Below are 14,300 nucleotides of genomic sequence, written 5' to 3'. Positions count from 1 at the left end.
ATTTTGTAGCAGCAAGCTGAAAGTTCTGTTTACTTCCCTCTCACCGTTGTTGAAATATCCACTTTAGTTGGATTAAAGAAGTCAGGATTTATTGTGTAAATACTGATACAGGGTCATGTGGTTTCTTATGTCTTGCTGTGCACCCTTCCCATTTCTTTCACTCCTCACTCCTCCATACAAAGTATTAATATTTGAAATTTATCTTTTCAGTATGCAGAATGACTTGTGGAGGCGACTCTCACACTCAAGGAAGAAAATTATTGAAACTTTTCATCACATCATTAATTACATGTGCCTTCAACCTATATTAGAAAATGGGTAAGGAAGGAACAAACTAGTTTTGTATATTTATAAAAGCTTTGTTAGGCCATTCATTGTCACTGTACTGGCAAGTATGCTTTTCAATTTGAAAGATGTTGGAGAATATTTTAATATAATATTTTTGTATTTAGAGCTAAGTATAATAAATACTGAAGGGTATGCTCTACTTAACTCATAAGTGTGTAGCAATTTTCAATTGGGAGAACACCACAACTCAGTCCAATTGTATTTTATCTAACATCCATACAAATCCATCTTTCAACATGCTCACTAGATGGTGGTCAGGGCCATTTATTTGTTAATTATCACTCATGGTTGAGTGCTGAATGTTTGCTGGTTTGCTGAGATATAACTACAGAATTTGTATATAGTTCTGTAATGATTTCCATCCAGATAAGATAACAATCTGAAAACTTGCTAAACATAAATTACTTTCATGCCTCAAGAAGATCATTCCACATACTTCTCAGATTTAAGAATGACAACAAATAATCAGAAATCAATTCATTGAATTTTATTGCTGAATGATGTCTTGTGTTTTTAGTGATTTTGTGGGAATGTCAGTCATGCCTGAAAAAAACTAACGCATTATTTTAGTTCCTCTTCATAAAAAAATTTGACTGAATTGTCTTCATGAGGAAACTAGGAACGTAAGTGTACGTAGCTAATTATTACATTTTCCATTGGATGTGTACTCAGCATAAAGAATCACTGAACATAGCCTTTATTAAAAGGGCAGTGTGGCAGAATTGTCAACTGTCACCATTTCTTTGTAATGTCTTCATTAATGTTTGAATGGAAATATAAGGATTGCTTCAAATGTTGAAGTGCTTTTTCCCTACATATTGTGTTGCTAGTAGACTTGACTGTTGTGCTTCTGTACATTCATGACCTTCAAAATGGGATATTTGCCAACAAATGAGAACTTTCAGAATTTAATTGTAAAAAGAGAATCTAATAGCTTTCATTGGAAATGCTAAGAATATTTGTCGGAAATTTGAATGTTCTGATATATTAGGAAATTTGGTGGCCGCTAACAATTTGATTACCTCTCTCAGATCTTGTGGGGAGGTCAAAGGATTTATTTTTCATTTTCTCTCAGTGATTGTAAGGTAAATACAACATACAGTGAGTCCTTCCATCATCATTCAGTTTATTGTCACCCATTAGATGTACTTTTTTAATTTAAAATTGTCTAATGGTATACATAGTGCACTACCCCAAATATCCATTGTTTTCAAAATGCAGCTTCTGTTGTTACAGGCAGACTGAACCAAACATGATTGCATAAATATAGAGACATCAATTGAATATAAGCAATTAAATTCATTATTTTGAGTTTCTGGAACATTTATAAAAGTAAATAAATAATTGGATATATTTTAATTAAATTTGTTCTCCAGGGGACTCTTTTTTAAATTAAGGATTTCTATTTTCCTTGGAAAAACCTCAGATATAAACCATGTTAATATATGGGTCTCAGCCCTATTAGTTCTCATTTAAAAGCTTTAAAAACTTGTATCATTACCCTTCAACCTTCTGAATTTCAAAAAAAACACCTCGAGTTATGTAATCATTCCTTTTTTTTAATAATTTAATCTTTAGATCATTTAAGCGACCATACTTAAATATTGCAAATATAATAATATTTGGTGCAAAAAAACTTGTAGGAAATTTATTACAAAAGAGCTGTGCAAAGCACACTTGATAATTTATTAAGCCCCTTGATAGTTTTGTTTATCTCTTTTATAGGTCTGAACATAGTCTGACTTTTATAGAAGATTTCCTTCAGATCTTTACTGCTCTACTACACCAAAAAAGGTAAGTGAGCAGTCAAGCTCTGGAAGATTTGCAACATTAGAAAACATTTCCCAGCCAAAGGTTTCAAGTAATTTGGTATGTTAAAGCTTTAAGAGAAGTTATTTAAGGTGCATTAATAGTCAGGGTGAAGAAAACAGAACCTATCCTTTTTGTAGTGTCAATTGTAATGTAAAGTACTGGCTCTGATGAGGTTCTTTGTTAACCTTGTCTATTCCTTTGGGAGCTACTTTGTTGTTTAGCATCTTCATTTAATAATGTACTACATTGGCTGTACATCCAGTTTGAAGGCGAAAGAAGGGAAAAGGGAGTTGCATGATTAGTCTTATTCTGTTGATGTGCCTGTATTGATTAATCATTGAGCTGTAATGAAGTATGTACCTGATCTGTTCTCCACTGGGTTGCATCACAGTGCTAATAGCAAAAATCTACAAGTGAGACAGAGCAAGCTGAAAGAAGTATAACAAATATGCAAACCAGTAAACACCTGTGTGCCATGAACAACTGACCCAAATTATTTTGACATCATTGTGAAATTTGCATACATTGCAAATAATTTTATTTTTTATTTAAAAGAAAGCATATTTGCAAAAAATGCTTATGGAAGCCATCAGCTTTCTTATGCTCTTATAATTACCTATTCCAATGTGTATGAAATAATTTAGGTCAGTTATTTATTTATAATATAAATAGTGTGATATCTGCAAAAAGAAATGGCAAGGGAAATATTCTCAGTTCTGAGAATCCGTATATATACCTGCAAGCATTATACATCTGCAAAGGTTGACCGTGTTAATACTAAGAATTTCATAATGCTTTACACAGGTTTTTGACAGACTATGATGAGCAGTTTCCAGTGGCAGATGATATCAGCCTTCTACAACAGGCATTTCCTGCACTGTATCCTTTACTGCTGAAGTAACAACTGGCAGGAAAAAAGAATTGGTATTTTATCAATTTTGATTTTAAATAATGGTAACTGGCAGTACAAGAACCTGTTCTTTTATGAACTCTAATCTACTGAAGATAATCTCTGGAATTTTAGGGGCTTTTGAAGAGTAGTTTGAATTCTTTTCCTCTCCACACATTTATGAATGAAATTATGTGGTACTGGAATATTGCAAGCCTGTGGAATATTACATGCTTCTAACATAATTTTATAGAGAATTGTCATCATCTTTGATTTAATATACATTATCGTTTTGAGCAAAAGTTACTGAGCATCTGTTGGAAAAATGTAATTTATAAGTACAGATAAAAAGCCACTTGTTTGCAAGTTCTTTAATCCGTAAGGTTGTTGCCATCCATCCAGCACTTTCAAGCCATATCATGTTAAAATGAGAACTGAAATGTATTTTGAAGCTGTGCTGAACAGCTGATGTGATCAACTAGATGAATCTTACTCTGAATGAGACTTAACATTAATGGGAATATGTTGAAGTGTTTTAGAAGTTTTCTGAGCTCTCGTGCAACTGGTTCATTGCCGAAGTATCCGCCATGTGACAGGCCAGGAAATGTATGTTATCTGACTGAATGCTCACATTCTTGCATTTTTACTATGGTAGGAAGCAAAGAAATGGTTTTAAAGAAAAAAAATGCACCTTTTGTTTCTTTGGTGCTTTTTTTTTAGAATTATACACGACAGACTTGGGTAAAAAACATTCTGTATCTTTTATAATAAAATCTGTGTCTTCCTCTTCACTCAGTAAAGGATAAGTACAAATGGAGTAGTTTGGAGTTTTCCTATAAGTCTCAAATCGTAGAGGTGCAGGAAATGTTTCAACCAAATTGACTTTCTAAATGTTGCATTAACAACAAAAAAACCCAAATAGGATTGTTTAATGTCATTTCCAGTACTCAAGTGAACAAAATACAGTGCATTCGAGTTAATTGGGACACACTGGGACCAGTACATTTTGGTCTAATTAAGCGGCTTCTGCAATTAGCTGAGGTTTCATGGAATAGTTAAAAAAGCTATAAAAAGCACGAACAACCATTTGATTAATAAATTATGAAATACTGAACAAATTAGAATACCACCAATACAGTACTATAAAACTGCATATTAGTTCCTAATTGTTACTGTTGAAGGAATTAATCCAGACTATACTGCTGTGTTCTTTTGATTGACTGTAAATGAACAAAATCAGTGCATTTTGTGCAGATAATGGTCTGCCTTCACATAATGCTTTCAGTGATTGCATCCTCAAAATCTTCTTTTTCATTGTAACATTCAAGATGATTGTTGATACCTTCAAATTCTTTGTAGTTCCTACCTTGTTGAAATAGTACGATCATTTCATTTTCACTCCAGATGTTTCTAGCATCTCAAAGCCCAAATTCTTGATCAGAATAAGCAAAATAGTTTGGAATTATCTTACTACTTATTTCTTACCAACTATCAGTGACAAAAAAATCACAGATTTTTGAAAACAAGCACGCAACTAATGCTATTTAAAAACCATTTGCTCTAAGCACAGGTAGTGTCTAATGGCCGTACAAGTATACGCAACTGATGCTAGTTAGAAAGTGTTCAGCAACAGTCTTTTGTCCCAATTAAGTGGCATCATGTGCCAAATAAGTGAAGGGAATCCTGGCTACTTTATCGATTAGTTTTTGTTCTTTAAGAGTTGCCCCAAATAAGTGGCTGCCCTGATTAAACAACTGATGGCCAAATTAACCAGAATCCACTGTAATTGTTACTCTGGATCCAATGCAGCACAATAAAAAAAAAAGTACAATAAGTGGTTAGTGGGTTGAGGTGTTGATCAGCCTTGCTGTTTGGGGAAAGTTAACTGTTTTTGAGTCTGGTGGTCCTCGTGTAGATGCTATGTAGTCTCCTCCCCGATGGGAATGGAACGACCAGTCCGTGAGCAGGATGGGTGGGATCCTTTATAATGTTACTGGCCCACTGGTACCTTTCAGTACCAGTCTGCCTTTGATGGCAGGTAGGCTTCTGTTAAATAATGTGTTGGGCAGCTTTGACTACCTGTTGTTGTGTTGTCCGATCTGCCACAATGCAGTTTCTGTACCATGCAGTGATACAGCATGTTATGATGCTCTCTACTGCGCAACTTAGAATGACATGAGTGCATAGTCCAGCTTTATTCACCCTCCTCAGAAAGTAGAGGCGCATTCATGAGATTTCCTGATTGTGTCGGATGTGTTCTGGGACCAGGAGAAGTTGTGCAAGATGTTTCCACTGCTGTGCCACCAATGTAGAGGTGGGTATTTAACAAAAAGTCAGGGAAAGTTGATTTTAAGTTTACAGTATTCACTTTAGCTATTACTCTGTGTGTTCTAAAACCACAGAAAGTGTTTTTAATGCTAATATGTCTATAGTATGCAATTTGATTTGCTTCCATCTTAACAAAAATCACAGTGATGAAACCAGGACATCTTACATCATCAAAGCGGTTGACAGTGCTTGGGAAGCTTGTAGCAGGAAGAAACCTGTCTTTGCCACAGGAAATTCTCATATTTCAAGTGCATCTGGTGCCTCTCAGGTTTCAGCTGTAAATGGCGAAGTGGACCAAGACCTCAAACAGCCAGAACATCAAAATGATGACTATGTGAGTATGAGAATTACTTTAGTTCACATTCCTAATGGCTGTATGAATTTATTTGGAGTCCTGTGGCCTACATTTGGAAGGTATGTAACTGGCCCAATATTGTTTAGGAATTGAGGATTAATTGAGAATGAAAACTTAGCACAATTCTGAAGTTGGTATTCATTCATAAGGATATGGACGGAATATTTTTAAAGCATGAACATACTTTTGCACAGCAGTTAGAATTGCTGGATATTCTCACATGTTTTTGTTTAATTTTACTGTTGTTATTTGACAGATATTCCCTTCTCCAGTTCTTACAATTGCCTTCTTGAAAGAACAAAGGATGACTGCTGCTGTAATTGCACCTCCTGCCTGTGTTGTCTGGGGAGTGTAATTACAAGTTTATGCAGCTATTTCCTATTATAAATTTGGCTATAAGAATTTATAATAAGAATTGACATGGTACATACAGAAAATATTTTTAATAATTGAATTTTACTAAGAATAAATATTGATTTAATTTTAATTTCAGTGACATTAGGTGCCAGTAAATTTTATTTACTTTGACTTTAATAAATGTTCATTGTAGTTTAGATTGAGATATAAAATGAGTAACTTTTATAATTTATTGAAAATGTGTTTTTAATTCCTTGTTTTGACATATAGTGTGAAGGTGCAGCTGCAGCAAAGGTAACAGGAGTAGAGCTGGACTCTTTAGTTTCTCAAGTGAAGGACGTTTTACCACATCTTGGAGAAGGCTTCATCCTTGAATGCTTGGAGGAATACAATTATGACACAGAAAAAGTAATCAATAATATCCTTGAAAATAAAATATCACCTTCACTTCAGAAAGTAGATCAGTCTCTTCCAAGGTAATAAATTAAGGTTAGCTATTCTAAATTGAAGTTTTGCTGGCATAGTACAGTCCTTGAATTAAGTAAGAACTCTTGCTTAATTATAATTTTGAATATTCTTTGATATCAAGGATCTTTAAATTATTCTGAGTTTTTCTGGACATGCCATAGATTTTGTACATTCCACTCAGTGATGCCCGACAGATATTCTGCCCTTGATCCTGGAATCTGAACACACAAATACTTTAAGAAAAAGACATCGGGTTAGTCTGTGCACTATGCACTACATGGGACATGATACAGACTCCCTCCTTTGTGCTACTGAACCAAAATCCTGTCAAAAGATCAGCGGCCTCTACTGGTGCTCCCCAGCAATGAATCATTGATTTGATCTGCAAGACTGCCTGTGAGGTCTGGTGTGGGGTGAGCTGTAGTGAGAAGTATTGTGGCTACATGCTTTGATCTGCGTCTTAAAGCCAAGTGATGGCCTTCAAAGTAGGTACATGCCATTATTGGTAATAAGCAATGGAACATTTTCTCTTGTCACCTCCAGATGAATCTAATGGAAACTGTTGTCCCTCCATCTTTCTTTGGTTGAACTACTCTTCTTGTCCCAGAGATTGCAGTCTGTAGTAATAAGTGGTCTTTCAACGCATGGTGCGAGTCCCAAACGGTTGCAGGGTTGTAGCAATCATGCCTGGCACAGGCCAGACCTTAGCCCCTCATCTCAGTGCTGTGCAGCCACATAGCTCCTCCAAGCTTGACCAACACCAGCCCTTGCAGGCAGCCTCTGCACAACAAAGCACAAGTTGTAGAAAGAGCAGAGTGACCTAGTTTCTTAGAAGGTTCCTGGTACAAGGAAGAGTTAGGAGGTCGCACCAGACTACCAGTGCAGTATGCCATTAGTAATACATTCCTCTGAATATAATGCTATAATAACTGATCTTAGTTTTTATTCCATTAGTATATATTTTCCTGGGAATGCATCCTCTATGCCAAGTGAGGTGCTAAAGTATTTCCTGATGAAAGTACCGCTTGGTGGCAGCTTATTAGCGAGAGGGTGTAGTTTTGCAGGTGAAAACCTAATTGGCATGCTAAAAATTTTCTACTTCTTAAGTTTATACTCTCAAAAGGAATTTTAGGTTTTCTATTTGACTTGGCTTCCCAATTTAAAATCAAAACTTAGGTTTATTGGGAAACAAATATCCAAAGAACATTTAAATCAAAGTGCTTACAAAAGCTGTAAAGTACCACTGTGAAAACATAAAATAGTAGCATTGTTAGGTTTTGATTAATTTATTCCATGAGGAATGTGTAAGAAATATGATTTGTTTAGAGAATATTGCATCCATCTTCATTCTTAATTTCAAGGTGTAATTATTTTGAATACAAGCTAAATTTTATTACATTATCTGATTACATATTTATGGTATAATATGTTTCCAGCTGTTAAATTTTTCTCTTGGGCATAAGTAATTTTCTATCAGGAATCTAAAACTGAAATCTTCAATAGTGTTGTTTACAGTGGTTTCTGAATATGTTAGTTGATGTGTTCAGTTGCCTTTGTTGCAATTAGGAATCTCCAAATGTGTCCAGAGCCCAGGGTTTATCAAAATCAAACAATGAAACTTGTACAGTTTGAATTTGTCACTTTTATGATCCATTTGGTACAGCTAATGGAGTTAATGTGATTGCAGAGTTTTTTCCCTATGTAGTCAGTTTAAATATGTCTAATTACCACTTTATTTAGTTAGCTATTTGGTTCACTTATAACTAGAATATTTGCAAGAGTTTAGGTACTGTGGAATTTCTTCTGTTATATTTCACTTCTGATTTTGTTAACTCAATCAAGTTAAAATAATAGCAAATCACAATGGGAAAATTAGGAATTGTGCAAATCAAAATTGTTGGTTCAGTATATTCCCTGAATCACAGTGCCTCAATGGTGTTATTCATGCCCATGTTTAAGCTTGCAAGAAATGATGCATAGCCTTTTCTAAATCATAATCAGTTAATGTTCACATGATACCTTTTTTGAATTAAGTTTGGTCATATGTTCACTGGTAAGAACTGACCAGCATAGGTAGCTGTTCAGATTTCATCATTTAATGCCATTTTATGTTTAAGATTCAGAATTGTAAAGGGTATCATTTTAAGTTTACAGGTAATGGAATATGTTCATTAATAAAAAATGTTAATTTTTTTGCCTATCATTCTATGACCATGTAACAAAAACAGAAGTTGACATATTCAGGTCAACTTACAGCACTGCCTCTGATAAATTCTGTGGCATGGTACCATTATTGTTTTCAAATGGGATTATTCTTTGTTTCACCTTAACTAGCTATTCTCTGAGAAATTAAATATTTTGTGAAGTTTTCACTGGGTCATTTTGTGCTGACTCTTTAAATGGGCTAATTATGGCCAATTGAAAGACTAATTGCAGGTTGGGTTTGTATAAAGTTCAGTCTTTTCCCCTTAAACAACATTTTCCTGGAATCTCTTGAAAGTAATTGGAATGGCTCAATAACAAATTTTCACATCTATGTGTACATATATGTATACACATACGTAATACTAACACACACACACACACACACAATATATTCTGAAAAAAACTTGATTTTCCACTTCATCTTTCAGTTTAGCATTGAATATTTAAATCTCATAATCCTGCATTTAATTGGTGTACATACAGTCTAAAATCAAATACCGGTTTAGGAATATGTTCTTGAAATGTTTAGTAATGTGAAGTGCAAATTGCAATACTCCATGAAACAAAGTCTAACAAGTATGATTTTTTGTGTTCATTAGGCAGGTGAACCAGAACCAGGAATCAATTCTGTCAACCAGAAGAAATGTTTTTGACTATGATGAGTTTGATGTTTACAGTAGAAATACTGTAGACCAGAGCAAGATCTGGAAAGGCAAGAAGTAAGTTTGACATTCCAAATCAAAATTTGACCTTTTAATAGTTATTGTAGATATGTTGGACTAAATCTTTATGATTTATTCTGAATCTTTGTACTTTTATTTAGAGCTTTAAGGTAAGCCAACAAAGTATATTCTACAGTAAAAAAATGCCATTGTCCTTGTAACTCAGAGGTTAATTAAAGACCATATACTTCCCAGGTTTAATTATGCATCTGTATTTTCAACTTATTTTTGGAAAAAGGAAATCTCAGCTACAGTACAAACCACTGTCATCAGGAAATGTAGGTTGGTGAAGGAATGTATTTGTGATTCAATGCAAAACTTTTCATTTCTCTCAAAAGCACTTGAATAAGATGTAGTTCCCTAAATACATGCACATCTTGCCTGAGATTTTTGCTTGGATCTCTTCATTCAGGTTTCTGCCCTTACTACAGTACAGAAGCAGTATTGATTACAATTACAACATGTATGCTCTCTCTTCTCAGTTTGTTCTTATGATCATTAATCTTATAGATAGAATCAACATTGATCAATAAAGAATCACATCTTTGGGGAAAAAGAATGGAGAGCTGAAAATCCACTATGAAAGTTTTATTCTTCATTAGATTATAGACATTGTTTTCTGTTGTGTATTATACAAACAGTATGTTTTTGAAATATGGAACTCTGTATATCTTGTAATGGAAATTGGTCTCGTCAATGAGAGGTCATATCAGACTCTGCCCTTTATCTTAACCATTTGCAATCCCCTAAATGTAAGAGCAAATTATTACCATAGTGTCTACAAAATGTATCCATCTTTACAATCTCCAACATAATGCAAGAGTAAAAGCTTTAGTTTAATTGACTATTTTCTCATTTTCAATTAAGCTAAAGCTACACAAACTAACTTGATGTAGTATTCTATGCCAAGGGACTCATTAGAACTGTTCAATAACTGAAATAACTGTTATTGGTTTTATTTAATAGATACAAAATTTGTTAAGAGATGGAAAACAGTACTCAATATGTAAAATTGTTATTTTCCCATTTACAGAGAATTATAAGATGTTATTTCCCTCTTCTATTAGAGTTGATTTTGGAACCACTGTTTGTTTTGATGATATTGATGTCTTGGTAGAGAATATGGAGTGTAATTTTAAAGATGACCTAAACCAAATTATCGTGGTGATAAGCATAAGGGGGGGAGGTTCGAGGCTTCTCTTATTCATACGTATTGGGCCTGTCCTAGTTTGGAGAAATTTTGGAGAGATTTTTTTTTTTAACTTCATCCCATGTTCTTAATTGCCATTTAGAACCTAACCCTTTGATTGCTCTTTTTGGCACCTTTGGGTGAAGTTGACACGCATTTGAGTATAACTAAATGTCAAACATTTTCTTTTGCATCTCTTTTGGCTAGACGGTTAGTTCTTCTTGGGTAGAGAGATGTTGGCCCACCCACTCGTGCTCAATGGCTTAGAGTCATTATGTCCTGCTTAGACCTTGAAAAGATTCATTATTCTCTCCTTAATTCGGACATAAAGTTTCATAAGGTGTGGGGACCTTTTCTTGAATATTTTCACAATTCCTCTTTAGATTAAAGGTTTATCCTCTTTTTTGTACTACAATCCCTTACTTTCAGCTTCTTTCTTCTGGTTAAATTTTACGGTTTTTTTTCTGATGTGAAATACATTATAGTTTAGGTATTAGGCATTATACTTTTTATATTTGCAGATCTATGGTGATGAAAGCTTTGTTTATCTTTACATTGTAATGGTTGGCTTGGAGTTTTGTAGTGGAGGGTGGGGAGGATACTAACTATATGATTTCATTTTGGGTGCTTTTTCTGTATTGTTATGAATTGTATATTAGACACGTTTGTTTTGCACTGTATAAATCTCCATTTTGTTGGTGGATTTTTTTAATTTAAAAAAATGACAAAACTTAATGCAGGAAGCAATAACAATAGCAGGAAATCATAAGCTGGTGAAATGGGGACATAAATGGTAGATCCATCTTAATGAAATGAAGCACGTACATTTTGTTAGGAAAGATGTGGAAGCAAATATTAACCACATGATATATATCTTGGAAGTGGGAGCAGGAATCAAGAGATCTGGGCTGTATCTTCAGTTTTGAAAGAAGGCAATTATGCAAGTAAAAAAAATTGTTTTAAAGAAGGCATATAAAATCAGCAGTTTTCTATTAATTGAAAAAGAGCTACCAAACCTCTACTGCACTAGATGCTACAGCAAGTGACAGTTCTTATTTAATAACTTAGTAAAATATGGTGAGAGTTTTTTCCCCTACACATCCCCTATCCTACATCCTCTATTAGATGGCGTGCTCCATATATCCTCTGCTTAGAAAATAAATCTATTGCTTCTCTTGCCTGTGATCATTCTATTAATTACATTTAAATCAGTGGTGCTTGCTTTTTCTACAGTTTAAAGAGAACAAAGCCCCTTCCATTTCCATTCATATAGTTCCTGAGCCCTGGGCATATGATTTAAAAACTGAGCTGTGGAGACCAAAATCTAGTGAATTGCAAAATTCCCTTGACATTCACTGGTTAAGATTCAACTGGACTATTATTATTATGTTCAATTCTGAGCATCAGACAGTAGGAAAGGAGTCAAAGAATGTGTAGAGTACATTTGCTAGAATTGTCCAGGGATGAATGACCTTAGAGAAGCCAGATTATTATCCTAAGAGCAGATAAGATGGAGGTATTTAAGAGCAGTGTTTGAATTTGTAAATGGTATTGAGATGCTCCTTAGACAGTACCTTGGGATCAGAAATGATTTGTTTCTACTCTGATTCTGAGCGTTCTGAAGTAACTGATGAGGCTAATCCTGGAACCCTGAACTCACTACAGATGGGGCAGGAGATGCCTGATGGGACGGATTGGTGAGTACTGAAGTCCTTTGCTGTGATGGAGCTTGGAGCGATGTGCTTGTTTTGGGAGCCCTGTGTTGTGATGAGATGATATTGACCTGAGAGGAAACAGGAGGGCAGCAATGTTTGTTTGGTTACACTGTCAATGGATGGGAGTATTTTGTGAAGGCAGCACTGATGGTATCTCCCCAGTGTTTTGAGGTGCATACTGCAGGTGGTGTGTGTCTCAGGAAAAGATCACTGCAGCCCAATAACCTACAAGTATTTCATTTTCTTGCACAGTTAATAATTTAATTAAATTTATGAGATGAACACAAAAAATGCTGTGAGATTTTCACTAGGATTGTATTTTCATCTTTGCAGAAAAGGAGAAAGTGGGAAAGCACTGCTTGATGATAAAACTCACATTGCACATCAAAAGGAAAGATATAATGCTTATAGTATAGTTGTAGAGGATGTTCCTGTAGAAGATGGAGTTCAGTTTTATGGGGATGAATATGATGACGAATATGATGACACATATGACGTTAATCAAATTGGAGCAAATGACGTGGATTCTGATGATGAACTTATCAGCAGAAGGTAGGATGAATGATAATATGCCGTAATGTGATTGATAACTTATTTAGAAACCTTCATGTTATCAAATGTATTTATGATGTTCAGGCTTTTAATATAAAAACTGTTGTTTGTGACTAAACTCATAATATTTGATTGTGTTTTTCAATATTGCACTTTGAAATTATTTACAGATACTCTTTTTGTTTAGCTGTATGTATTATTGATGTAAAAGTACACCTTGTTAAGTTTATGCAGGATAAACTAACGAAAACACAGTAGTATAATTTTCTTTTGCTGTTGAGTTGATAACTTTATAATCTCTCTATCATTATCCATGTTTCCTTTCTCAATCCAGAAAATTAAGGGTAAAAGCTGGCATGATCCAGAAGGGTTGTAGCCAATTAGCTACAAGTGAGTAGTTTCCCATGTTGTGTGAAGCCAAGGCACTCTGGCCATAAGGGAATTTGTGTACAGGGTATATCCCAGCAGGAAGATTTTCACCAGCCTTCAGGCAGATCTTTTTACATACATGAGGTTAATATATGATTTCATTTGAAAGGCTTTGAAAAAAAGTGAACCAAGGAGATTATAGTTGTATATAAGGAGTTTGTTCCTTTAGACTCATAAGAAAGTTTAGTAAGTCAGTAAAAGTTAATTGACATATTGTCAACAAATTGAAAAGAAAATATTACAATGTAAAGATAGCCAAATGGCATGATGTGGAATTTAAGTAAGGAAAAGATAGAATATCATGAGAGTGAAGCTTTCCAAGTTTGAAATTGTGTAACAGTAGTAAATGTATTTTGTATAGAGGGTGTGCATCAAGATGAAAAATATCTTAGATTGATTATGTAGAAGCTCAACAGTCAATTTAAAGGGACGTGTGCTCCAATATTTTCAAGACTTTAGCATTTTTTCCATTTAGGATAAGGAAGCCAGTGCGGAATTGAAATTAGGCTCCTCTAATTGAGGAATTGTCTTCAATAGTCTGTTCTTTATGCATTTGACATACATTTCCAGGAACCATATGTAATAATTTAAAAATTGGACAGGTGCATTTTGGAGCTCAGTGGCATTCACAAATAAAAGGTTTTACTTGTCTGTGTGTGCGCCATAATCCACTTGCTTGTTTTCCCACAGACCATTTACGATCCCTCGTGTTCTACGACAGAAAGAGGAAGCAGAAGAGGAAGAGGAAGCTGAAGATGAAGTACCAAAGGTAATGCAAATTATTTAGACCAATGAAGTCCAATTTGTGCAATTTTGCAACTCATGGAAGCTGATGCACAGACTAATATTCCATTTACTTTACAATTAAGTTTTGATATTCTTCTAGCTTGTTTTTGATTCCCAGGGTGGGATTGGTGATTGTATTTGAATA

The 14,300-nt window shown here is 34.5% G+C and overlaps 1 protein-coding gene across 2 annotated transcripts in view; it reads left to right on the top strand.

Annotated features, from left to right (window-relative positions):
• ascc2 (activating signal cointegrator 1 complex subunit 2) overlaps positions 1-14,300 on the top strand; it is a 46,189-nt gene that overhangs the window by 23,541 nt on the left and 8,348 nt on the right. For both annotated transcript variants that reach the window (XM_073065517.1, XM_073065516.1), the window contains exons 10-17: positions 211-318; positions 2,074-2,142; positions 2,965-3,039; positions 5,522-5,711; positions 6,360-6,565; positions 9,362-9,481; positions 12,722-12,940; positions 14,060-14,138. In XM_073065517.1, coding sequence (XP_072921618.1) covers positions 211-318; positions 2,074-2,142; positions 2,965-3,039; positions 5,522-5,711; positions 6,360-6,565; positions 9,362-9,481; positions 12,722-12,940; positions 14,060-14,138 — 1,066 coding nt within the window. The remainder of the gene's footprint in view (positions 1-210; positions 319-2,073; positions 2,143-2,964; positions 3,040-5,521; positions 5,712-6,359; positions 6,566-9,361; positions 9,482-12,721; positions 12,941-14,059; positions 14,139-14,300) is intronic.

This window comes from Hemitrygon akajei, chromosome 14, assembly GCF_048418815.1.
Source record: "Hemitrygon akajei chromosome 14, sHemAka1.3, whole genome shotgun sequence".
Lineage (NCBI taxonomy): Eukaryota > Metazoa > Chordata > Chondrichthyes > Myliobatiformes > Dasyatidae > Hemitrygon > Hemitrygon akajei.
Note: the sequence above shows the minus strand (reverse complement) of the source record. Positions and strands in the feature narration are given on the sequence as shown.